Source organism: Typopeltis vanoorti, chromosome 26 (assembly GCF_054136105.1).
Source record: "Typopeltis vanoorti isolate ZY-2024b chromosome 26, IOZ_Tvanoo_1.0, whole genome shotgun sequence".
Classification (NCBI taxonomy): domain Eukaryota; kingdom Metazoa; phylum Arthropoda; class Arachnida; order Uropygi; family Thelyphonidae; genus Typopeltis; species Typopeltis vanoorti.
Window position 1 is genome coordinate 19,488,165 of NC_143574.1, and position 27,888 is coordinate 19,516,052.

Below are 27,888 nucleotides of genomic sequence, written 5' to 3' on the forward strand. Positions count from 1 at the left end.
GTGTGAAGATATCACACTATGTTCTGTAACTGAAGATATCAAGAATAATACAGTCAGTAATACTTATTTCTTGTCTGCTCTTCATGTGACCTTGTGCACACCTTTATGCTGGAGCATGGTATTACTAATGACTAGTAATGCCCCCACTTTCATTATTCAAATCTGAATTGCCAGGTTATATCCTACAATTAAATAACACAACATAAAAATATTTTGATCTCTTGGTAATTTTATTTTTCTACTTGCATGCTAAACAAAGATATATATTCACGACAATGTAGAATCATGTAAATAAATATCTCAAATGCTGAAAAATGCTAATTTGCATATACATTTTTAAGTACTATATGACAATTGTAAAGTAATTAAGAATTTAAATATTGAACCATGGAACATGTTTAAAATATTATCATTAAGCACATTCACAAAATATTCAGAAATTAAATACATACAAAGAGAATTTATCAGGACTATGTGCATTATTATTTTACAGAATATTTTGGCTTCAGTTTGTTTTTTTTTACAACCTAATTTTAAATTTGTACTTAATTTTATTTTCTTTCTTTCCACTCCTCCTGTTTTTGAGCAATCCATCTATTGTTTTGCTCCATTCATATTATTCTTGGTTTAATCTTAGTTCAGATGTGCATCTCATTACATTAAGTGCTGCATAAAAATATCTTTAATCTTTAGGTACTTATAAAAATTTCTAGTAAAAATATATGAATTTATAGACTTAGATATTTTATATTAAAGACATTTTTTAACAAATGCAGCATTTCCTATACATAACAGTAACACTTTATACACAATATGGGGATGTATAAAAGCCGACTACCCACAATGAATCATATAAAGTTGTGATTCTGATAGAACAGATGGCAGTGAATTTGACAGCATACATGACAAGTATTCACTAATTTCTATTGTTAAACAGCAGCCTTTGATGGAATTCTTAGATGATGTCCTGCCTGGTGTTGTAATTGGTAGGCTTTAGGGTGAATTTGAAATCCATATAATCTGAAAGAAAGGGACCAAAATTATATTCATATTAGGATGACAAAAATTATATTTTTATTTTCATTCATATTATGCCTATGCATATACAAGTCTGCATAAGGTGCCATAAGAATTCACTTCACAATGAAAAGCACTTCTAGCAGAGGACTCACTGTAAATTTTTGGAATGCATTAAAAAAGAAAATTACTTTTAAATCTGTTTGCTTGTGCTTGTGATTTTCCAAGGATTTTTATTATTTCTCCAGTTGAAATGAATGAAATCTGATAAGTACTTGGAAGTAAAATACTGATGAGCATTTTATACACCAATATAACATTTTTTCATTATCATTTTCTTAAAGTTTTTCAAATTAAAATGCAATGAATAGTCACGCAAAAAAAAAATGTTGTTGGAAGTTTTCCCACTTGGTTATATTATAAATTAAAGATACCAAGAAATTATATTCTTGATTTAATCCTTGGTTTACACTTGGATAAAGGATTAAACCAAGAATATAATTTCTTGGCATCTTTATTCTAATCCAAAGTAATTTAATAATAAGATGCAACATCTTTTGGCTACTCGTATATGAAAATATGACTTCTGCATTACTTAACCTTAGTATCTGGTGAGCTTGGGAGATTCAAAGAGAATCGACCGTGAGATGCGGTGATTAATACCCTTGGAGGGTAATGGATGGCAATGCTGTAGACAATGAAGTTCTAACTGAAGCTCGGCTATTGCTGTTACCCTCTTGCCATGATCAGAGCTTTAATAGCTCAATAACACCTTATCCCTACACTGTCCTCTACAGATAACAGGGAAGATGAAAAGCATACTTGCTTTGTCCCTTTAAGCCAGTCCTTATAAGGACTGTAAGGACTTAGTATCTGGTCTGGCTCCCACTGATGAGACCTCAATAAAGGTTGAAAGCGGTCTGGGTAGTGACGCTTCACATAATGCATAGTATTATACATGTCCATAAGGATGTGCTATGCATTATAGGATACTAAGGCAAGTGATGTGAAGTCATTAGCTTCTATATATACAAATTGTCCAGTCCTGAAAATACTTCAGGTGCAACTTATATTACACTTGGATAAATGGCATCACTGATACCACATGAGCCATGGAGGCTCTCATGTATAAGTTAAAGATGCCAAGAATATAATTTCTTGGCATCTTTCATTTATATATATATAATAAAAATAAAACACATACAATGTGTTCATCATCATTATCAAATTCCTGATGTGTATCCTCAATGTACAGGATATTATGATATCACTAAATGAACAAGTCACATTGTTACTAACTTCGACAATTTTCATTCAAATTAATCTGTTAGCTGTCAAGACTAATATTATCAGATCTATGTCTTCTAACGCACTTTTTATTTATCATGTATATGTTATTTTTAATTGAAATGGTCATGTTTACTTAAAAAAAATTAATGTGTAGTTTACAGTTGTTTATTTTTACACATTTTCTTTTAAAAAAAATGCAATAATTTTATTGGAAGATAAAAAAGTTGATCCCATTGCTCGCCTACTGTGAAATGTGCTTACCATTGCTTCCCCCTCCCCACAATTAATCATTACAAGCACATACCCACTATGTACTGCTTTTCATTTCAGAATATTTAGGAGAGACTGGTTTAAGTCTGAGTAGCAACTGTTAAATATGCTGAAATTAAACTTTGTCACATTATATTAATTTAAATCTTAATTATAAATAGCTGTGCAAGTCCCTGCCCATGGGCATTATGATTCACAAGAAGTTACTGCTTTCATCACTATTACATCCATGTGCATGCAAGCAAATATGATACATGAACAAACTTTGAGTGCCTATCGTTTTTTTACCTTAAGCATCCACCACATAGCAGAGGAAGGAATATTAAAAGACTTATTATAGTATATTTTAGAGAGTAATGACCCTATAGTGGTGCTTCAAGGTATCTTTCAGCATTTAGCTCATCAAATTCCTGCCATGTACCCTCAAGGAGGGGTACAGGTTATGATAGTACTACATGAAAAATTTACATCATTACTAACTTCCTATCTACAATTTTCCTCCAGATCAGTCTGTTACATGTCAAGAGTCGAATATTATCAGATTTTATATTTCTATCGTCTAAGGCACTTTGTACGGTATCAGTCCACCTATATTAGGAAAGAACTTGACATTGTCAGCATCCAGGAATGCATTAGCAGAGCTAATCTAAGGTGGTATGGTCATTTAAACAGAATGGGCGAGGAAATATTGGCAAAACAAGTGTTCTATGCCAAGTTGGCAGCAAAACGACCCAGAGGAAGACCAAGTCGTTTTGCTGCCAACCTGGCATAGAACACTTGTTTTGCCAATATTTCCTCGCCAATTCTGTTTAAATGACCATACCACCTGAGATTAGCTCTGTTAACGTATTCCTGGAGGCTGACAATGTCAAGTTCTTTCCTAATATCCTCATATTTAATATGACATTGCCATTGATGCCATCTGTTTACGCCTCTAATCTTTCTCAAGATTCTCATATCTGCGGTCTCTAGTCTTTGGTCAAGTGTTTTACTTCTGACCCAGCTCTCAGATCCATACGTTAAAAGTGGTTTGAACACTGTCTTGTATACAGCTAATTTAGTGTTCTGACTAATTTCTCTCTTATTCCATATGAATTAATTCAATTGACTTCCTATTATACCAGCTTTATTGATTCTGTTGTCTATTTCCATTTTTAATTTACCATCTTCACTAAAAATCGTGCCTAAGTAGGTGAAATGTTTTACTTGTTCCACAGGTTCTCCGTTCACAATGCAGTTGGCATTTTCAACAATTCTGCCTATTTTCATTGTCTTTGTCTTTTTATTGCTGACTTTCACACCATATCTATTACAATGGTTATTCAATTTAGTCAAGGAATCTTGCAGACTCGTAGCGAATTTATTGATAAGTATAACTTCATCCCATAAAGCAAAGAGCAGACATTAACATCTCCAATTTTGATATCATGTTTAATACCACTTTCCATCATAATGTGATCCATATAGATAATGAATAACAGAGGGGATAATGTACTTCCTTGTCTCACACCAGATTTAACATTAAACCATCTTCCTGTACGTCCTTCAATTCTAACTGCTGATTTACAACTCAAATAAAGACTAAGTATTACTTGATATAATACCCCATTGACACCATATAACTAGCGTATTGAATAGCTTCTCTCTTGGCACCTTGTCATATGCCTTTTCCAAATCGACAAAACTTAAATACAGATCTTTGTTATATTCCCATGATTTCTTCACTATCTGATGTAAAGTGAAGATCTGATTCTGACAGCCTCTATTTGACCTGAATCCAGCTTGTTCTTCACCAACCTTTTCTTCCACAATTCTTCTCAACCATTTCTCAAGTATACTATACCTGCATATATCTTACCAGGAACACTCAGTAGGGAAATACTTCTGTAATTCTCACATTCAGTTTTATTTCCATTTTTATATGGGTACTATGAGAGCTCTACTCCAATCATCGGGAATTCGTCCCTCTGTCCAGGCATTCAGAACTATGCAGTGCAGCCACCGTAAGACTTTTATACCACCATACTTCAGCATTTCTGGTCGAATATCATCAACTCTTGCTACCTTTCCACATTTCAAGCCTTTGATGGCTTTTTTTCTACTTCCAGTATGGATATGTATTCTTGACTGTATGCCTAGTCAGTGTTTTTTACCACTGTGCTGTCATCACTGATCGTTTCATTTAGCAGTTTTTCAAAGTAATTACTCCATACTTCAAGGATACATTTTTCTCCCATTTTCATGTCACCTTTATCATCTCTAATGCCTTTTACAGCACTCTTTCCTCCATTCCTAAGCTTCTTCAACAAGCTCCAGAATATTTTGCCACCTTCTTGATATTTATTTCCTATGTTCTTGTCAAAGTCCTCCCATGACTTTTATTTAGCTAGTTTTACACAGTGTTTGGCTTTCTTACATTTGTCTCTGTATTCTCTAAATGCACAAGCTGACTTATTTGCCAGGAACTTTTGATATGCTTTCTTCTTTTCCTTCACTGCCTCTTTAACTTCCCGTGTCCACCATGGATTTCTAATTTTTCTATCCTTGCAGACAACTTCACCACATGCTTTTCTAGCTGAATCAATCAGGGTTTTCTTCAAGGCTTGCCACTGAATATCTAAGGTTTGGTTCCTGTTCTCAAATTCTTTCATTTTTTCTTCAATAATCTTTGTGTATTTTAGTCTACAGTTCACATCTGAGAGCTGCTCAACTTTTATTCGCTTAAAAACTTTCTTACACGTCATTCTTTTCACTATGAAATACAATTTTATCCTGCTCAAGATTAAATAGTGATCACTTTCAATTTCAAATTCTCTGTACACTCTGGTGTTCTGCACCAGGGAGAAAACATCACTATCAACAATAACATATAGTCAATGAGACTTTTCTTATTCCTTGCCTCTTCTCTCCATGTGAATTTGTGCACATTTTTATGTTGGAACATGGTGTTAATAATAACCAGTCCATGTCCTGAGCAGAAATCCAACAGATATCTGCCATTATTATTAGCTTTGCTCTTTTCTCCAAATTTTCCCAAAACATTTTTGTATGTCTGACAATCATTTCCTACTCTGCTATTTAGATCCCCAACAAGGACCAACCTTTTTCCCTTTTCATTGTGTCAGATGCTTTCTCTAAATCTTCAAAAAATTCCTCCACTTCTACCTTAGTAGAACCTTCTGTGGGACCATAGGCACAAATAAGTCTCATTGTCCAGTTCCCTATTCTGATATTTGCCCACATCACTCTACTTGAGACTGGCTGCCATTCAATTAGATTGGCCTCGTATTTAGTATTGAATACTATGGCTACTCCTTCTTTTCGTTGATTGTCATTGCCTGAATATAACATTTTGTATTTATTGCTCAGAAAGATCTCACCAGTTTTTGTTTCAGCAGTCACCCCTATTATGTCGATCTGGTCCTTATCTAATTCCTAAGCTAGCTCCATTTCTTTGCCATTCAGGCTTCTTATGTTGATAGTACCGATCTTTATCTCTGGTGATGTTGAGTTGGGGTGTTTTTTCAGATTTGTTCCAGTAGCTGACTTTTCGCTGTTCACTCGTTTCTTGATGAAAACAACGGGGGCCTGTTTAACCGGGCGACGCCCCAGTCCAGCATCTGTGTGTTAACTTTTTAAAATTATAACCAAATGCAAGGAACCAGAATAAAACCGATGGTTACTGGAAGGCTTAACAGTGCACCAGAGCTAGCATTAAATAGGAGAAAGAGCAATAATGTGGAAATGATGGAAGAATAACACTTAGCGAGCATTACAACTACCATATCTACCAAGCAGAAAACAAGTGCTTGCTACTATTCTCCTTCCCCTTCCTCCAAAGACAATCATTCCTAATTAGCCATCCTAATTCTGTCTCAAGCAAATTAACATAACACTTGTTGGAATTTTAACCACAGATAATTTTCACTGAAATATTAAGGTTATCTCCAGTAGGAAGTTAAAGAAGTAACATAATGAAGACCTAACAAGGAGAATGTGTTGCACACATGAATAGTTCAACTGCTCTAAAGGTAAGGACTACATGAAGGAAAACAATTTCCCCATAAAAGGGGAAAGCCCATCTTAAGCCCATCAAATATATTTAGACTGGGGCAATGTAGCAAGGTTCTACTCTACAGTTTTCTTTATACAACTGATCCATAAGAAATGGCTTTTATATAAGACTAAGTCATTTTCAAAAGATTCTCATGTTTAGATGAGGAAGCATGTTCAGCAAGTTCAGGTTGCTCAAGCATATGGAATTTAATACAGCATGGATGTTCCCGCTTGGGGGAGAGCCTGTAACTCCTAAAGGCATGTCCCCAGTGGCAGTTAGAGGAAAGCCTCCCAGAAATGGGTGGTAGAGGGAAATGAAATACATCCCATGGACCAACAGGTGAAGCATATTAGGGCTAATCTCCTAATGTGTGGATTCAAAAACGATTACGAAAGGAAACAGAACAAATCTTGTCCTGATCCTTCCACCTTGAGAGTGAACATACATTATCTGGCAAAAGTCTTCCCAGAAAGCAGTCAATGAACAAGGAAAAGAGCAAGCCCTCTAAATCCCAAATCTGGAAAAACCTTTAATTGTTTCCAGTTATAATGTATGTGCATCCTTAAAATGTGGAAAATTCTGAGCTATGCAGAGGAGCTGAACTGAATAAAATCGATGCAATTTGTGTCCAAGAATATCACTGGAAAACTGACAGAGACTGGAATGAAACTGCACCAACAGACAAAAAATAATCTCATTTATTCTTCCGCAGAAAAACATGGCAACGGTGGCATAGGAATCATCATCAAATTCCTGCCATGTACCCTCAATGGGTGCACAGGATATTATAGTACTACATGAAAAATTTACATCGTTACTAACTTCCTATTTACAATTTTCCTCTAAATCAGTCTGTTACTTGTCAAGACTCCAACATTATCAGATCTTATATTTCTATCATCTAAGGCACTTTGTACCGTATCAATCCACCTATATCTTGGTCTTCCTCTGGGTCATTTTCCTGCCAACCTGGCAGAAAACACTTGTTTTGCTAATCTTTCCTTGCCCATTCTGTTTAAATGACCATACCACCTGAGATTAGCTCTGCTAATGCATTCCTGGATGCTGACAATGTCAAGTTCTTTCCTAATAGCCTCGTTTTTAAGATTCCTATGCCAAGTTGTACCAAAATACAAAATGATGGTACAACACAGCATAGGAATCTCAGTCAGTAAAAAATTATATGATAAAATCTCTGAAATAGAGAAAGTTTCAAACAGAATAATCCATAACATTGGACTCAAACCCGAAGGAAACTATTACTTTAGTATACACGCCCACAGAAGTTGCCGAAGAAGACAGACAACAAATCAAAATTTTATGAAGAACCTGCCACTATTCCTTCAAACCTCTCAATGCATAACTGTCACATAATAGGTGGAGATCTTAATGCACAAATTGGAGCAGACTTAGCAGGATCCACCAGAAATATAAGTCAATATACATATCACCACACAACAAATCACAAGGGACATCTGCTTTCATAACTTTGCAATGACCACAACTATACCATTCTTCACATCAAATTTCCTCACCATGCAAACAGAAAATGGACAAGAGAGCACCCAAATAAATCAAAATCTCAACTCGATCACATACTTATAAATGGTAAATGGGTTAGATCAATACAGAACTGTATTGATCTAACCCATGCCGATGCGCCTACTCGAAGACCATATAGATATATATCTTGTTCCATTTTGTATATCTTGTTGCTGTTTCCTTTGAGTTGGTAGCTGTTAGCCAAAGCTTGATGTGACCACTAATGAAAGTTAAGAAAGAATGTTGTAGGCTAACAGCTACCAACTCAAAGGAAACAGCAACAAGATATATAAGATCCCTCAACCCAAAACAAATATAAAGAAGCCATTTGCAAACAACTAAAAATCCTAGTGCTTACAAGAAATAACACTGAAAATAATAACTTCAATAATTTAATCAAAAGAAGCTGCAACAGAACCACTGGATACATATATCCCAAAACCAGCAGAAAACTGGGTGTCACAGAATTCCATAAAACTGGTTAATCACAGAAATATCCTCAAGCAAAGAATGAGACAACTGAACAGTGAACAGATAAAGCAAAACTTAAGAGAATAAGACCAAGTACATGAGTCCCTAAAAAGAGACAAAGAATCCCACATACAAAACATATGTCAAACTTTGGAAGAGCACAGAAACCATAAGACCAAAGAAACTTTTCAGACTGTGAAACATCGTATAACAAAGAAAGGAAATCCAAAAAATTAAGAATTAAAGATAAAGATGGTAAAACTTTAGAGGACAAAGAATTATCAGAATGGAAAAACTACTTTAAAAGTTTACTTTACATTAAAAATATTTCACAAACTATAGTGCCCAGAATCAAAATAAGTGAAAAAATGTCTAAAACTGTAACAACTTCACTCTTGACAAACTCAAAACAGTACTCGGCAAGCAAAAAAAAAAGGTAAAGCCACAGGGACTGATAGAATCAGTCGAAGCCATACTCCATGCTGGGGACCATGTACAGAATATTTTTCTCAATATATGCAATAATGCTCTCAGGACATAGGAAATACCTCCCCATTAGAAAGAAGATATAATCATACTGATACCAAAAAAAGGAAACCTAAATAAAACAAGAAAACTACTGTGGAATAACTTCTCCCCCAAGTTCAGGCCTATAGGTAATAGTTATTCCATGGTAGTTTTCTGTTTTTTCCCCCATCCGCCACCAGGCGCATCCCCCGGGTGGCAGAAACCCAAATGGGTTGCTCTGAATAAAGAGTCGTGGACCAAAGGATGTAGAAGAGGCATAGCAAGCTGGCTATGTTATTATGCCAGTAACTTCCATGAGCCAGAGAAAGTCTACAAACCAAGATAGTGCTACTGCGTACGGGACAGCCAATGCGCCTACTCGAAGACCATATAGAGTAGGTGAGAAATCAGCAATCGCATCAGCCAAGGACGCGAAACATGTAGCCACCCTCAACATAAGATCATTATACCGACCTAAAAAATTGCAATTAGTCCAGGAAAATTTAAAAAGACTGAAATGGAGTATTTTAGGTTTATCACAGACACATTGGTACGGAGATGGATTTACCAGAAGGAAGACTATACTTCTCAGGAAGAAAAGATAACATTCACAGAGGAGTTGCATTATTAATTGAGAAGAAACTTACACACTCAATAATTGAAATAAAACCAGTGTCTCCTAGAATAATCACAGTCAAACTTCAAGCAAAAGAAAAAGGTTAAACAATTAAAATAATCCAAATATATGCACCAGACAGTAACCATTCAGAGGAAGAAATAGAACATTTCTATGAAAAACTACAACAGGAAATAGATAATTCCAAAAATAGAGAACTCATGATAGTGATGGAAGATTTTAATGCTAAAATAGGACAGTTCACAGCAGACAAAAACGATGTGATGGGGAAATTTGGCTACTGAGAGCTTAACGACAGAGGAGAACAATTACTCCACTTCTGTAAAGCAAACAATTTAATGATTGCAAACACATTGTTCTATCAATGCACTAATAATAAATATACATGGATATCCCCAAATGGTAATATAAAGAACTGCATACACTATATCGTCACAAACAATGGAAAAGATCAGTAAATAATGTATGAACATTAAGAAGCTTTGATTTCGATACTGACCACGAAATATTAACTTCCAAAGTGAAGATAAAATTCAACAGGAAAAATAATATCAGAAAAGAAGAAAACATCAACCTATCAAAACTAAAAGATAGTTCAAGCAGAAGTTGATTTTTAGAACAGATGTGCTTGAAATTAAAACCCTCCATCTTCCAGAACAGCGGAAAATACTGGGAAGAACGAAAAGAAACAGTGTTATCAATTGGAAAAGACACTAGGTAACCAAACTCCAAATAAACAAACAGTGGATAACCCAAGAAAGCATAGCTACAATAGAAGAGAAAAGAGAGGCCAAGATACTTGTAAACCAACAAAACAATGAAGAGAATAGAGAAAAATACAGAGCACTAAAAAATAAAGTTGATAACCTATGCAAGAAAGCCAAAGAAAAATGGTTAGAAGAAAAAGCTAAGAAATACCAACAAAACAACCTAAAAGTCTTCCATGACACTATAAGAGAAATTACAAAGGAATTCTCAGCAAAAACAGTAACAATGATAAACAACAAGACAACTGAAACTGGGAATATTGAAGATAAGAAAAATCTAGTCAAACCATTTTAAGACTATCTTTTACCAAGGAAACAAAACTACAATGCCAACAATAGAAGAAAATAACGACTGCCCAAAAATTTTACAAGAAGTCAGATACCCAATAAAACAGATGAAAAACAAAGCACCAGGCATTGATACTATCCCTTCTGAACTGTGGTCATATGGAGGCAGCACATCAATAGAATATTTAACAACCCTATTCAATAAAATACTACAAACAGGAGAGATCCAAGATGACTGGAGAACTGGAAAGATCATCCCAATATACAAGAAAGGAGACAAAAGAGACTGCAGAAATTACAGACCAATCAATTTACTCTCCCACACCTATAAAATATTCATGAGAATTATACAAAATAGATTAAAAAACACCTATGAAGAAATGATAGGCATAGAACAAGCTGGTTTCCAAGGAAACTATTCAACAACAGACCAGATTTTCACATTGCACCAACTAGCACAGCTCAGCTGTGAAGACCATAAAGAACTATATTGTTGTTTTGTGGACTTTAAACAAGCTTTCGATAGTAGAGAAATCCTTCTTAAAGTTCTACTAGAAAATACAATAGACAAATATAATACAGTTTCTGATAAAATATTACTCTAAGACAAATGCAATAATTAAAAAGGACACACTCACAACAGAACCCATAGAGATCCAAAAAGGAGTAATTCAACATATATCTAGACGAAGTTGTAAAGAAGGCAATAGACAATGAGCCTGGAATCAATGTCAATGGTTTAAACATAAATAATATCAAATATGCAGATGATCTATCTCGTCCTTATTGCAAGAACCCCGAATGAACTACAAAGATTGATAAACAAGCTAAACGAAACCTGTAAAACATATGACATGACAATAAATATACAAAAGACAAAAGTGATGAAAATAGGGAGGAACAGAACTACCATCTCGGTCACCCCAAATGGAGAACAAATAGACAATTTCATATATCTTGGATCAAAACTAACAAAAACAATAGATGAACTCAAAACACAGAATAGTGATAGGATGGACCACCATGGGAAAATTACAGAAAATCTGGAAAACAAACAAGATATCTAAGCAAGCCAAAATCAAATTATATGAATCAATAATTATACCAACAGTCATCTATGGAGCAGAAGCGTGGACAGTTAAGAAAAGAGGGGAGAAAAAACTGCTGTCATTTGAAATGAAATGCTTAATAAAAATAAATAGAACAAGTTGGATAGAAAAGAAAACAAAAAGCACAGTCAGACAAGAATTATTGTATAAAAAGACAATAATAGAAAAAATTAGAAAACAACAACTGAGATGGTTTGGCCACACTGTACGCAGACAGACTTCCTAAAGTCCTAATCAATACTTTTCCAACTGAAAAAAGAAGATCCAGAAGACAGAATTATCTGGCTGAAATTAATAAAGAACATCTCAGGATTCAGAGCATATAAGGAACTTTTTCGAACAGCAAGGAATAGAGAAGACTGGAAGATCCTGCTCAAGAGAAGAAGACTCAACCCGTCTTAGAAGAGAAGAAGATAGCCCTGAAACTTTACAATAAAATGATTCTTAATCGTATAGAGCCTTATATTTCCCCACTATTAAGGAAAAATCAAGCAGGATTCCTAAAGAACAAAAGTGCATTAGAACATATTCAGTGTAAGAAGATTATTGGAAGGTTCTAAAGAAAGAATATTCGTCTTATCCTCAATTTCATAGACTTCACAAAAGCATTTGATTCCATTAGTAGAATTAACATGTTTAGCATTCTTTATCATTATGGTATTCCCAACAAAATCACTGAAGCAACTGCAGCACTTTATCAAGATTTTCATGCCATGTTCTCGTCAATGGAGAATTGATAGAAATATTTCCTTATAACAGGAGTTTTATAAGGAGACACCTTGCCTCTCCTCCTCTTTATAACCCTAGGCTACATTTTCAGGATGGTTGAGGACAAATTCGGTGCAACATTAACAACTAATGATAAACAACTCTGTCTCAGTGACCTTAGCTATGCAGACGACATATTAATAACTCTCTCTCTCTCTCTACAAGAAATAACTGGCTCAAAAATAGAGAAGCCTTGAAAGCTACATATAATAATTAACTTTTTCTTATTCCTATTTAGTTCATTTCCCTATAAATAAACCATAACGATGATGGATGTTCCTCATGAGAAACAGCTGCAGATCTGCCAAAGTATGATGAAGTACATGCAGAGGGAACTTGGTAGGCCAAAGGGGATGCTTGTCCTTTGCAGTCTAGAAAGGAAGTTTATTTAATCAGGCAGAAAATCTACTCTGAGACCAATGGATTTAAGTAATTTGGAAATTTGTTCAGATACACTTTTTACATATAAGATGGTGATACAGTTGACAACTTGCTGGGAGAATGACATAGAGAAACTCCATAATTGTTAATGACCTTGTTCACTAAAGAACAAGTGAAGTTATTGAACAAGGAGGTAGTTGTAATAAAATGTACTACTTGTGTTAATAATGCCTCAGCAGAGCATAGTGAATGCAATGATTAAATTTTAATGGCACCTAATTTCTGACTAAGATGGTGGTGTGACCAAGCATGGATATAAAGTGATGCATGGGTTTTCTTCATTAAGAAAGAAAACCCAAAGTTCTCATTTGGCTTTTTTTCAATTTGAGAAAAAATGGTATGCGAGGATGAATAGCACTGTTCTTTGAAAGTTTGAAGTTCAGACAGTGAACCTCGCCATAGTGCAAAGATATCCCCATATCTGTACTATACTACTTGAGAATTTAGGCTGGACGTTACAAACTAGATGCTGTTCAAATCATTCCAAAAAGTAATTTGCAAGAGTAGGAGAAAAAGAACTAACCATGACAGTACCTTCTATTTGCTGATAAAAGTTGTTCTGACAAGTGAAGTAGCCTTTGTGGATAACAATCAAAAGTAATCGGAGCAAATCAAAACTAAATAGTGATACTTCCTATTTCAAATTCCATGCATACTCTTGTGTCCTGAATCAGTGTGAAGATATTGCTATGTACAATGAGACTTTTCTTATTCCTTGTATCTTTTCTCCATATAAATTTGTGTGCATTTTTATGTTAGAACATGGTGTTAGTGATGACTACTCCATGTTCTGAACAGAAATCAGTAGATATTTACCATCATTATTAGCTTTGCCCTTTTCTCCAAATTTTCCTAACACATTTCTGTACAAAGAATCTTATTTGTTAATGTGCATGTACTATTCTCTAATTTAGATCATCCCAGATTATGCTGCTAATCAGAATATCTGTACATTAAAATCATGACAGTCCATTGATTTCAACCAGCTCTGGCCAATCATTTATGAAAAATTAAATGCTAAAATTTTATTTCTAAGAATAGTTACCTAGGTATAAATTGAGTGCTTGATTTTCTAGGTCTTGCTTCTGGATGTATCATAAAAAACATATGAGGAAATCCAGTACCAAAATAAGCACCATCTATAGTTTGACAGCGAGAAGACTGTGGATGATAAACATCTGTACATTTAGGGCAGTATAATTTGACTAGACCTTGTCCTAGGACATCAGATAATCCTGTAATGAAAGGAGCAAGGAAAGAGAGAAAGAAAGAAACAGTTTGTGAATAACATATGTTCAAGCATGTGAATATTAAGTAACTGAAAAAATGAAGTTCTCATTAGCAACAGCATACAGCAATTAACTTTTCTACAAAGTTCTTTTCAGATGTAAGGCATGCACTTGAAAGACAATGATTCTGCACAGACAGTATAACTTTCTATCATCTTTAATTCTTCTTAACTCCTGCTTAAACTTAACTACAGAAAAGATGTATTTTATTCTTTCTGAGGACAAGTCTCAGTTACATTTGTTAAAGTGTTTTCACAATTTAAAAGTGATGAATGTATTCTAGCTGCAATTAACAAATGTAACAGCTACTTAATTTCTGAAGATAAAATCATTAATGATATCACAAAAAATACCACAAAGTATTATCATTAATGATTTTAATTTGCAGGATTTTGTGTGCAGTGTGTATGAGATGTATGCAAAAATTAAAGGAGATGTGGAAGGAAATTGAAACTGGAGAGAGAGAGTATTAAATGTTTCAAAAGTGAGTGTCAATTAAGTGATGAGAACAGAACAAATGTTAGTACAGTGAACAGTATCAACATGGAATATGGAAAATGTTGGAATTGATGTTGAACACGTAGCAGCAGAAATACAGGGGGAATGAAATGGTCATATATAAATAGCATGCTTGAATGTTATCCTTCAGAAGACAAAGCAAGAAATTGAAAAGTTGTTGCAGAAGTGGCAAGATATTAGTAGGGCTGAGAAAAGAAAGGAGCAGGTGGTCCAAAATAATAATAGAGAATCAGCAAACAAATGAGAAAAACAAGTTAAGGAGAAACTTATGTAAGGAGACTTGATGAAAGTGTAATAAAATCGGGTTTCCCTGGTGCAAAAACTCATGCTATTAGTCATACCAGCCAGATGCAAAAAAGGTAAGGCAAAGAACTAATTGTCTTGGTTGGCACAAATGATCTGAGAGGCAAGAAGTATTCTATGAGAGAGGATATAAAGGGATTGTTAGATGAAGCAAAATTGAAGAGTGAGAAGGTGAAGATTGTAAGTCTACTGCCATGCTATGAGAGAGATGAACTGAGGAGAAGGATGTTGGCAGCAAATAAATCAATATGTAGGTTGTGCAGAAGAAATGATGTAGGATTTGTGGATCTGTGCTTGACAGAAAGAAGGATTTGTATATGCTAATGGACTACATCTAAATGGTTTGGGTGTTAGGTGTCGAGAGAGAGAAAGAGAGAGCTTTGTTGAAAGAGAGAATGCTGAAGTTCAAATTCAGGAAAACTTGAGCAATTAGAGTAGAAGCAAGTGAGTTTGTGTGAAAGTATACATGAGGTGAGCAAGTGTGAGGATGACCAAGTGCAACCTCACCAAAAGTCATAGGCAGTGAGACTTGGCTGACAGCAGATGATGTAGTTACAGGAATAGAATGTAAAGGGTTTAGTATTTTCAGGGAAGACAGAGAAAACAGGATGAGGGAAGAGATATTGCTGATGACAGTGGATGAAATGAGCAAAAAGAATAGGACATAGGCAAGAGGGTGGGGCTGTTCATTTGAAGCAATCTGGTATGAAACCAAGGCCAGAAAGACAAATATACAATTGGTTTTTGCTATAGGCCAGAGGGTTTCACGGATGATCTGAAAGACATGCATCAGCAAATTAGTACAACGAGTGCAGGTTGAGTGATTATTATGGGGGGACTTCAACTATGGAGATATAGACTGGGGAGAAAGATCACATGGCAAGAAGGAAATGGAATTTACACACCTACTGAGAGATAATTACTTGAAGCAATATGTGATGGAAAGGACTAGAGGTGTGAAAGTATTGGACCTGGTCATAGAATCAGAAGAGCTATCCATAATGTCGTCTCCAATTAGCAAAAGTGACCATGCAATCTTGACTTTGGAGACTGTAAAACATTAGGAATATTCTGTCAAGAAGGGGTATACTGTGGAAGATATAAAGATGACATAAAACACTGCAAGGGAAAGATGTTAGTTAGCAGTGTATGGAGATAGTTAAGAGTCATCTAGAGGAAGAAATATTAAATTGTATAACTAAGGTAAGGAGGGTTAATCAGGCAGGAGTTATATGGATGAGTAATATCATTAAGCATGAGCTGCAGAAGAAAATGCTGTGGAGGGTATTAGTAGCAGATTAGCTGGGGGCAGCAAAATTTATGGAAGCCCCTAAAAATGTCTACATTTGAAAAAGTTGACATTTCTCTTGCAGCCTGGTATACTTATGCGGCAGTATTAAAATTGTTTTCATCTTCTTTTAAAAATAGTAAAACTGTTCCAATTCATCAAAATGCATATCTATACCATTCTTATAGATCTCTTAATTTTGACAAGTAACTCAGGACCACTGGCAGCCACTCACTTGATCCACCTCTGGAGGGTATATAAGGAAAAGGTGACCAGCAAACTCATGAACAATACAAGACTCAGGTAAGAAAGGTGATCAGCATGGTAAGGAAGACAAAATCAAATTATGAGAAGAATCTAGCCAAACAAACCAATATAAAAATCCCAAAGAGTTCTTTCGTTAGGTGGCAAATAAGAGGAAGAATGACTATGGAAGCACCTTAATGAGCAATGATGGTGAAGAGGTGACAGAAGCAGATAAACTAGTTGAATTACTGAGTGACCACTTTGCAAGTGTATATCATCCAAGTGAGGTTACTGCTGTAATATATGTGATAGACACTAATGTGGGAACAGAGGTGGATGAATTGGAAGTTCGTCTATTGCAGAATCTCAATGTAAATACAGCTCTGAAATTAGATGGGATATCAGCTTAGGTTTTGCAAGAATGTGCAAGGGAACTGGCAATACCTCTGACTAGGCTCTTTAAGTCTCAGCGTCTCAGCTATGGTAGAGTTCCAAGGGAGCGGAAAGAGGGTAAAATAATTCCCTTGCATGAAGGAGATTCTAAGACTGCAGTAGCAAATTACAGATCAATCAGTATCTTAAGCATGGTGGTAAACGTAGTGGAAAAATTAGTCAAAAAGAGAATTCAAGAATCAGTGGATAAAAATATGATATTGTATGAGGGGCAACATGGCTTTGTGAAGGGTTGGTTGGTCATGCCTTAGTTATTTACTAACTTTTTATAATAGAGTAACAGCTCAGTTGGATAAAGGAAATGGTTACATGATAATTCTGCTGGATTTTGCAAAGGCATTTGACAGAATAACACACGGAACTCTGTTACGCAAATTAGAATAAATGGTAATGGATATGATGCTGATTAAGCGGATAAGAAGGTAACCATTTCCTTTATCCAACTGAGCTGTTACTCTATTATAAAAAGTTAGTAAATAACTAAGGCATGACCAACCCTTCACAAAGCCATGTTGCCCCTCATCATTCAGTTGTTTGCCGATGATGAAAAATTAGGTAGAGTAATAGTTAATCAAAGCAATGTGGAGAGCTTGCAGGACTATTTAAATAGGTTGTCAGTATGGGCAAAAGATAATGGTTACCAGTTTAATGTGGAGAAATGTAAAGTTATGCATTTCGGAATAAATAAATTACAACCACATTGAAAGTTGCTAAGTAGCTCATAAGATTACTTGGCTATTGAAGAACACACTAACAAGTAGAAATAAGGAAATTGTTATTCCTCTTTATAAGGCCTTGATATGTCTGCATCTGGATTACTGTGCTCAAGTCTGGTCTCCTGGGTTTATTGGGGATGAGGAAGCAACCAAGATGACAAGTGATTAGTGGAATGTTCCCTATGAGGATAGATTGAGGGCGTGTGGATTGTAAAAGTTGGTTGATAGGAGAAAAAGAGGGGATATGATAGAAACATTTAATGTATTTTTTGCCTTATAAGATGCGCTTTTTGTACCTAAAAGTTATCTGAAAATTAGAACGTGTCCTATAAGCTGAATGCATCTTATAAACTGGTATATCTTATACAAGATGTGTTTTTTTATGTATGCATAGTTACAGCGTGTCATTGCTTGTTGGTAATGAGTGATCAGTTTGAATAGTTGCATGGTCATTAACAGTCACGCAATTTAAACCAGTAATCAATACATTATCTTTAATTTTTTTTTTTTTTTATAACCTATGGATTCTACAAAGCAAAAACATAGCTATAAGATTCCGTTTAAGCATAGTGTGATTGACTACGCAAAACAGAATGGCAATAGGGCAGCCGAGCAGCACTTTGGACCTCTGCCTACAGAAAAAAATGGTGTGAACTTGGAGGAAACAAGAGCATACCATTTTTTCTGTAGGCAGAGGCCCAAAGTTTTAACATTAATATTATTGTTAAAACTTCTGGTCACGAAAAAACCCACTATACTGTTGTTGTGTGGATGGAACAAAATTCCCACCTTTTTTTTTTTTTAAACAAAAAAACAATGCCCAAAGAAAAACTTCCCAATGGAGTTTACATTCATATTCATCCAAAAGGATGGGTGGATGAGGAAGAGATAAAGTTATGGATAAAAAAGGTGTGGTGAGGATGTCCTGCAGTTTACGTCAGAAACCTGCTTTGCTAGTATGGGATCAGTTTAGATGCCATAAAACCTCTAGATGTATCAATAAACAAAAACCATTTAAAGGATTTTGAAGGGAAAAATGGATTAATTGGATGCAATCTCCAGATTTCAAAAAACATCTACATGTAGGAGAAAGAAGGACACACTTTTGCAGGTGTGCAAATGGGTGGAGTTCATGGAATGAACTGAAACCTGAAATTATTATAAAGTCTTTTCAGAAGTGTGGCATTAGTAATTCTCTTGACAGTACAGAGGATGACTTATTTCAAGACAATGATGACTAAGTTTCTGATGAATCAAGTTCAGAAAATTTTGAGAGTGAAGATGAATAAAGATTTGAAAAGAAGATGAACGAAATTCATAAAAGTATTTTGTTTATATTATATATATATATATATTATGTTAGATTTTTTAATGATTTGATATTTTTTAATAATATCTAAGAATAATATCTTTTTATCTTTATAATACACATATTAAAATTTAAAATCAAAACATTAATATTTACATGAAAAATTGTATGCATAAGTGAAGAATATTTTTCAACAAAATATGTGATGTATCCAATACAATGGTGCATCTCATTAGGCAAAAAATACACTAAGTTACTTAAAGGGTTTTATACGATTGATGCAGGGCAAATGTTTCAGCACTTGGCTAGGACCACCAGAACAAGAGGTCATCTCTGGAAGTTGAATAAAGGTGTGGTTAGTAATAAAGGTGAGGACTAGATTTTTTGCATGGAGAGTTGTGAATGAGTGGAATGGGTTGCCAGAGACAGTTGTGAGTACTCTGTCTGTTACGGTGTTCAAGAAGTATGATAGACTGTGTGGATAGTTTGGGTCTCCCATGATTCCATGGAGGTGCCCATACAATAATAATAATAAAGATTTAATAAGATGTTACTGTGTTTAATTGACCGCTAATGAGAATATACAAAATTAGCTGCCAGTAGGAGCTTAAGTTGATGTTCGCAAGAACAGATTAAAATCTGTTGAAATTAAAATCTAAAGTAAACGGTAAAATAATTGTTTTTATTGGAGAGGTATCTTTCAGATACAATGCAAGTATAAGGCAATTTACAGAAGTTAATATGATTGCTATATGGTGATATCAAAATCTTCAGTTTTTAATGATGCAAATCCAAAAGAAACTGTCAACAGTAAAAAATAAAACTTGTATTTTTATTTTTTGCTTATTTTCATGTAAAATTTATTTTATTTATTTTTAAACTTCAGACTGAAACAGTGCTACATGCAATGCATACTATGGTCCCACATGTAGGACCAGAAGAGGCCTGGATTCAACAATATCTGGTGCTATCCAACTCCAAACCTGGGACTTTAAGAAGTCATTCTCTAGTAAGTCCTCCATGCCACCAGTGTGTTCTTCACAAGTCATGCAAAGAGTATCTTGAAATCAGCTTGAGAAAGTCCAAAGCTTAGTAAGTCCATAACTCTGCTGACACTATACACCTTTAAAAGATACAGTCGTAGGGGTAAATTATGCCATAATGCGGTGTTCTTCCTGAAGTAGCCATACCAAGTCTTGGTTTTCAGCATAGTAGGCAGCTTTCCAGCTTTCTCATGATGGAGGGTAGTGAGTGATTGCCCAGAACTCAACTTATATATCAATAACAACTAACTCATCTTCTTTCTTTACTATAAGGTTAGGCTTTCTTAAATCAGTGTTAGTCCTATAGGAGTTCTACTGCTGTTATCCAACCTTTGTTCTTCCATTCTATACCCTCACTATTGCATTGTGTCTTCTAACCCATACTCCATATGTATGTGTTTATTGTACAATGAAACCTGTGGAGAATTCATGACTAAACAAACACACGTAATAACCACAGTAATAAGTTTTAATACGTAAATATTTCATCCTAAGTATCTTAGGACATCATCAGTACAGTTAATTCAAACAATACTAGGAATAACATACAGTTAGGGTGCATGATTACAATGGAATCGCAATATGCGTGCAGTAGTGTGTTATAGAATCAGTAATCAGTTAACGCCTTTTTATTCCCGTATACGGAAGTAGGCGAGGCCATTTAGCCCTATCTAACTTTTGGAGACTGAGTGGCCAGTTCAATCTCCACTGGCCCAATCAGAGATAGATGGCCCAAGGCTATCACTAATTAAGCGGTACGCAGTGAAGAAGACGGCTCAAACGTGCCGTCATCTCGTGGTCCCTAACCCTAACACAATATATTTAATGTCTGAAATAATGTGGGTTCTACGGTCGAAAAATGTGCCAGAGATCGACTAACTCGGGAACCGGCCGAAAAAAAGGCATAGAAAAATTTCCTCTAGTCGCCGACTAGACTCGAAACCAAGTCTTCCTTCGTGCGGCAAAGCACCGTGGTGTGCAAACGCCACATCCACTGAGTTACACAGGCCACATGTTATAGAATTAAATTAAAATATATCTGGAGGGGAAAAAAAAATATTACATTAAAATAAGATAACATATATAAAAATTATTTTATACAATTTTGTATGACAATTTCCCATACTTCAGGAATAGCAAGAACATCATTACGATTTAGAATTTGGTCTGTGAAGTAGGGCTTCAGCACTTTCTTTATATAAACTTTCATGTTTATATAAAGATCTATGTAGAAGTTTGGTCTTTTCCCAATGGATCCTATGGTTTGGGTTTTCAACTCCGTGTTGTGCAAGATTTTTGCGGTTTGATAAGACGGATACAGTGTTGATGTTCCAAAAGGCGTTTATGAACAGATCTGCCTGTCTGTCCATTGTAAGACAATTTACAGGGAGCATGGAATCTTGTACACGCCAGGTAGCACCAGAGGTGAGAGTTTGTCTTTAGGAGAAGGTAACACGTTATAGATCTGGTTGATTGGTTTGTAGGTAGTAGCAAGTTTGTATTTCTTCATAATTTTTGAAAGACGTTCGGAGATGCCTTTGACATAAGGTATGGGAATCCTATGGGCTTGTTTTTGTCTAGGTTGATGTGTGGAGAAGTGACTGATGATTTTTTGAGTTGTTTCAAGATTGTATCCATTTAGCATGGCTGTATTTTTGATTATTTCTGCTCATCATCCATCTCAAAAATTTGACATCGTTAAATCATTAGTAACCAAATCGCACAGATTTTGCTCCTCTGAAGAATCTATAACCAAGAATTGGAAATATTCAATTTCCAATTCTTGGTTATAGATTCCAAGTCTTGCATATAAATTGCTAATAAGTATGCACACTCAAGGTGTAACAGACATAATACTATGAGAGCTCAATTAAGTTTGTACTATTACAGTTTCCTCTGTTGTGTATTCTTCCACGTCTGCCATCTGTTAGGTGTTCCATATTGTTGGCTCTTATATTTTCAAGTCTTCTAAGCTACTGTTCTGCCAGTTCTAGTTCTCTTCTGTTGATGGCAGACAGGTTTATGGTAACCAATGTTCAATTCTTTTGAAGCTACTACTGTGGCTGCCTTGCCACTAGTCAAGGTTCAAGCCAGCATGCCATTCATTCATGCTATGCCACAATAATGCATATGCAGATTTATCATTCTGACTAAAATATTTATATCTGATAAACAAACCTTTTTCAGGTTCTGCCTTCAAAATATTTGATGGCCTTGTTGGCATTTAATTTTTGATAAGAAATATAGTCAACTCTCATATTAATGAATTTATAAAGACCAAAGATATTTGAATATTAGCAGATGATACAGAAATCTACTCTATCTGATCAAAAATATCTGGACACCACTTCGTAGTAGTGAATATGGTTATATACATCACAACTGTGGCTCATACAGGAATAAAAGGAAGCATGTAGTCTTGTGATCTTCATAGACAACCATTAAGCAATAAAATGGATTGCACTGAAGAGCTCATTGACTTTCAATATGGCACTATCATCGATATCACTGTAGGATATCTGCTATTTAATGATATCAGATTATCTTACATTAATTTTTTTTCTCCTTTTAATTTGCAATGATGGCCAATTTTAAATAAATAAAAAGAAAAACTTATTTTTATTATATATGCAAACATTTACTAAATATATAATGATAATGCAATATTTCTTTTAATTAGAAATTTCTAATTATAAGAAATTATAAAACAATAATCTTGTCTGCACCAGCCAGTGATGTGATTGTACAAAGTTTTCTAGACAGTGAGAGAGAGAGAGAAAAACAGAACAGGTTCTGAAAATTGGAAGTTTAGGAAAGAAATAAAGTTTAAAGAAAAGGACATTGGAAAAGAGCATTATGAAGGAAACAAACAGTTATCCTAAAATTAATGGATGGATTTCCTTTAAAGGAAGCCAAGTTGGAATGTAGATAAAAGTGATAAGAATTATATAAATTTCTCCTGAAGCAACAGACAGTTTCTTTTGATATGTTAAGCAGCAAACATGTCCTATTTAAAAGTTTTGAAATGGAAAGTGAACTTTTTGTGCTCAAGGATAAGGAAGAAGTTTCCAGAAGAATAAAGGGAAAAAAAATCTTTGTGTTCCACAGAAATGGAAAAAGAAACCGATATATTAAAAAATACATGAAAGAAGAAAAACTCGACCAAAGACTAGAGACCACAGATATGAGAGTCCTGAGAAAAATTATAGGGGTGAACAGATGGCATCAATGGCAATATCATATTAAAAACGAGGATATTAGGAAAGAACTTGACATTGTCAGCATCCAGGAATGCGTTAGCAGAGCTAATCTCAGGTGGTATGGTCACTTAAACAGAATGGACGAAGAAAGATTAGCAAAACAAGTGTTCTCTGCCAGATTGGCAGCAAAACGACCCAGAGGAAGACCAAGATATAGGTGGATTGATATGGTACAAAGTGCCTTAGACGATAGAAATATAAGATCTGATAATGTTGGAGTCTTGACAAGTAACAGACTGATTTGGAGGAAAATTGTAGATAGGAAGTTAGTAATGATATAATATTTTTCATGTAGTACTATCATATCCTGTACACCCCTTGAGGGTACATGGCAGGAATTTGATGATGAAAAATTTCACACAAATTACTTTTTTTAACATGAAAACTGGTATCAGTTAGTCGATTATATTCAATGGTCACTGTTGAGAGGGTGCTTAATAAATTTCAAGTTAACTGCTTTTGTTTGTGTGTTTTTCATAAAATCCTGTGATATCTTGAAGAGAAGAAATCAGAAATCTTGTGTGATGTTTATTTTCTTTAGTTAGTTAAGTTTGTGGGCCCTTTTCTCTAGATTATAAGTTTTATTTATCATGCAGATTTATATAGCACTTGCAAAACATTTTATACACACACTGTTACACTCATGCAATACTTTTATTTGTTTATAAATAAAGATTAATTTAGAATTTACTTTGTATTTCATCCAATCTCTTTAATTCATAAGTCAACTTATTTTTATAATAATATCCCAAATCCAAATCTGTGTTATTAACTGACAAGAAAGTTAATAAACCACTCTGGTATAACCACAGATACCACTTTTAGAACAATTCAGTTTAGGAAATTTCTGTCCTGGTCAATTGTCACATTATTGTGAAGTGGAAATGCCTAGGGGCAACTGCACAAATCGCAACCTAGTAGCCCCATAAAATCAGACCAGGACTATTGAGTGCTGAAGCACGTGGGAAGAAAAAAAAAATTGCCTATCATTGGTTGAAACACTTGCCAAAGAGTTCTGAAATGGCTCTGCAAGCAATGCCAATGCCAGAACTGTTCAATGGGAGTTAAAAAAATATAGGTTTCCATGGCTGAGCAGCCATACCCAAGCCTAACTTCAGCAAGTGTTGGGTGCAGTGGTGCAAAGCCCATTGCCATTGGACTCTAAAGAAGTGGAATTGCGTTGTCTAGGGTGATGACTCATGTTACCACCTGGCAGTTTGATGGGCAAGTTTGGATTTGAAATTATCAGGAGAACACACTACCTGTCTGAATACGTTGTGCCAAATGCAAAGTTTGGTGGAGGCATCATGTCTGAGGCTGTTTTTCATGCTTCAGGCTTCAGCCCTTAGTTCCAGTGATGAGAAATTTTACAGTGTCCTATAATAACATTCTAGACAATTCTGTGCTTCCAACTTTATTGCAACAGTAGATGAAGGTCCTTTATTGTGTCAAAATGATACAATGCCTCTGCCCATAAAACAAGGTAAAGGTATAGTTTGGTGAAATGTTGAAGAACTTGACTGGCCTGCACAGAGCAATGATCTCAACCCCATCACACACACCTGTGGAATGAATTTGAATGCTGTGAGCCAAGCCGAAGTGAATGACATCAGTAACCGAATATTTACATAATAAAAAAGTTATTTACTATGGCATATGTGCTAATCATTAGTGACTGACCTCACTAATGCTCTTCTGGATAGAAGTGAATTACCATAGCAATAAAGAGTGGACCAATAGACCATCTACATGTCAATACCCTTTGTATTAGAGCAAGAACTGGGATGAGCAAGTGTCCAGATATTTTTAATCAGATAGCATAGCTTTACTTAATAGCACTGATATAATGGAAGTATGGTGGGACTAATCATTAGTTTGAATAGTGATAGTTCATCATAATGGTATTTACTACAGTGAAAATGGACCATAACTTCAATTAACATAAAGGTTACAACCTAGCATTAAATCATGATAGTATGATTCCTCTTCAGGAGCATGTGATACAGAGACAACTAATCTAACAACTAATCTAACAATTTATTTTCTTCACTAGCATCAAGTGAAGAAAATAAAGGAATACAAACACAAGCTACTTAATCATTCACCAGAGTAGGCTACAGAGTTACTGCTCTGGTAAACTGTTCACCACATATTGACCACTGGCAAGATACAAAATAAAAATCCATTAATAAATACAGCTTGCATATATGTGGAACTACATCAACATCCTTTCTTCTGAAGATAGCTTCAAAACAACCACAACTCGAAGAAAAATGTCAATAAATTTCTTTCTCAACCCTCACCCATATCCCCACACAGCCCTGATGTGCTTATAGTCTTCTCTATCTCTCATATATAGGCTCAATATAAAAAAATATGAAGTCTCACTGATAATGTTATTGTTGATAGCAATATATTTATGCTGGTTCAAGCACAAGAGTATACAGGGATTTGAAATAGGAAGTGATCCTCATTTAGTTTTGAGCAAGATAATATTAAATATCACACACTATATATATATATATATATATATATATATATATATACATATATATATATATATATATATATATACAGGGTGTTCAGGATAAATTTGACAGTTTCGTAAGGAAAAAGAAAATCTTCTTTGTATCTATTAAATTTAATGAATTGACAAAAAAACATTACAGGCAGAGTTAATTACAATACTATCAACAAGATTTACTCAAAATAACCACCATTAGCATCGATCACAGCTTCAATTCTGCTTCGGAACCTCGAACAAGCTGATGCTACAGTCTCCCTGGGAAGGGCCGCAAAAACTGTTTTAATTTTATCCATTAACTGGGCTTTTGTATTACTGGAAGTGCGATTGGTGTCTTTTTCAACTGCGCCCCATACAAAATAATCCATGGGGTTAAGGTCTGGGGAGTTTGGAGGCCAAACATTTGGACTGGTGAAGTCGTAGAAATTTTCAGACAACCATTTTTGACTTTTCCCAGAGGTGTGGCAAGGGGCCGAATCCTGCTGCCATACATACGGCCTACCATTGGCTACCCTTGTTATCCAGGGCTTGACTACAGTTAGCAACTCCACGAACAAAGCCCGAATTCCAATGCCAGGGTTCTTCAACACCTGTTCCTGCAGATTTGCGAGGAATTCTGCTGTACGAACGCAATCAGATCGTCTGCTAGGGATCTTTCTTCTTGCTACATCCTCGTAGTCACCATTGCAAGTCTCTAGTTCATGCCTGATTGTTTTTACTGTATTCAGGGAGCATTGGGCAGCAGTCGTAATATCCTTATTTTGATGGCGGGCACGAATCATCATGATACAAGTTATTCTCTTCCATGATTCAGGTGGGTTCCAGCTATCCATCCTTTCTGACATCTTGTATATGAATGAAGAAGGGTCCAAACTTTTAAATGAAGAGAAGTGTGTGTTAATACATGTAACTTACGGAAAAATATAATTAATTATAAATATGTCAAATTTATCCCGAACACCCTGTATATATATGTGTGTGTAGAAAGCTTTTTTAACTTGGGTATACTATGTTAAAGATACCAAGTAATTTATAAGCTAGGTTTTAATCCTTTTTTCCCAAGTAAGCAAACAAGTAAGTCAAGTTTACACCTGAACATAGTTCAAGTCTGAGGCAACTCGTGGTAAAGGTGGAGTAAGATCCGATCACTTTCCTTAGTATTTCCCTCTAATGCAAAGCACATCCCCTTATGGAGATGATGCTATGCATTAAAGGTAAGGACCACTACCCAGACCAAAAAATGCCAAGGTTGAAGTAATGCAGAGCTTATAAATTTTACCTAAACAAGTTGCCACAATATATATATATATATATATATATATATATATATGTAAAAATAATCATATTAAAAATTTCTGAATATTTTTACGTATTAATTTTGCTTGTTAGTTTTGTTTTCATACACGCAGTGTCTGCACTTGTGATGTGCTCGTTATGAAAATATTATGTTAGAAGTAATATGTAAGGAAGTAAAAATATTGAAGTACTTACTTAATTGATTATTTGTATTATTTATAAGAAAGTTTGTTGTATTTTTAAATGTTGAATTTTGTGTTTATGAAAGACTTTCTTCAGCGCTGGTGGATACAGCGAGTCAGCCATATTTTTACAATGCGTAGTTTCTGACGTTGTTGAAGTGCGCATGCTCCCGGAGTGAACTTGATGTTTGATTGACAGCTGACAAGAAAGCGTTGCGTATCCAAGTTACAGTGGTAAACAAGAGAGCGTTCGGAAAGTTTTTTAGATCACTGGCCGAGGAATATTCAAGTTGGAA

The 27,888-nt window shown here is 35.0% G+C and overlaps 1 protein-coding gene across 1 annotated transcript in view; it reads right to left on the bottom strand.

The window, feature by feature from the left end:
* Positions 1–217: 217 nt before the first annotated feature.
* Positions 218–27,888, bottom strand: part of LOC150092384 (casein kinase II subunit beta-like) — an 88,671-nt gene continuing 61,000 nt past the window's right edge. The window contains exons 6-7 of the mRNA XM_090414895.1: positions 14,210–14,399; positions 218–1,020 (exon numbers count right to left, since the gene is read on the bottom strand). Of these exons, the coding sequence (XP_090271021.1) occupies positions 930–1,020; positions 14,210–14,399 (281 nt within the window). The 3' untranslated portion in view covers positions 218–929. The remainder of the gene's footprint in view (positions 1,021–14,209; positions 14,400–27,888) is intronic.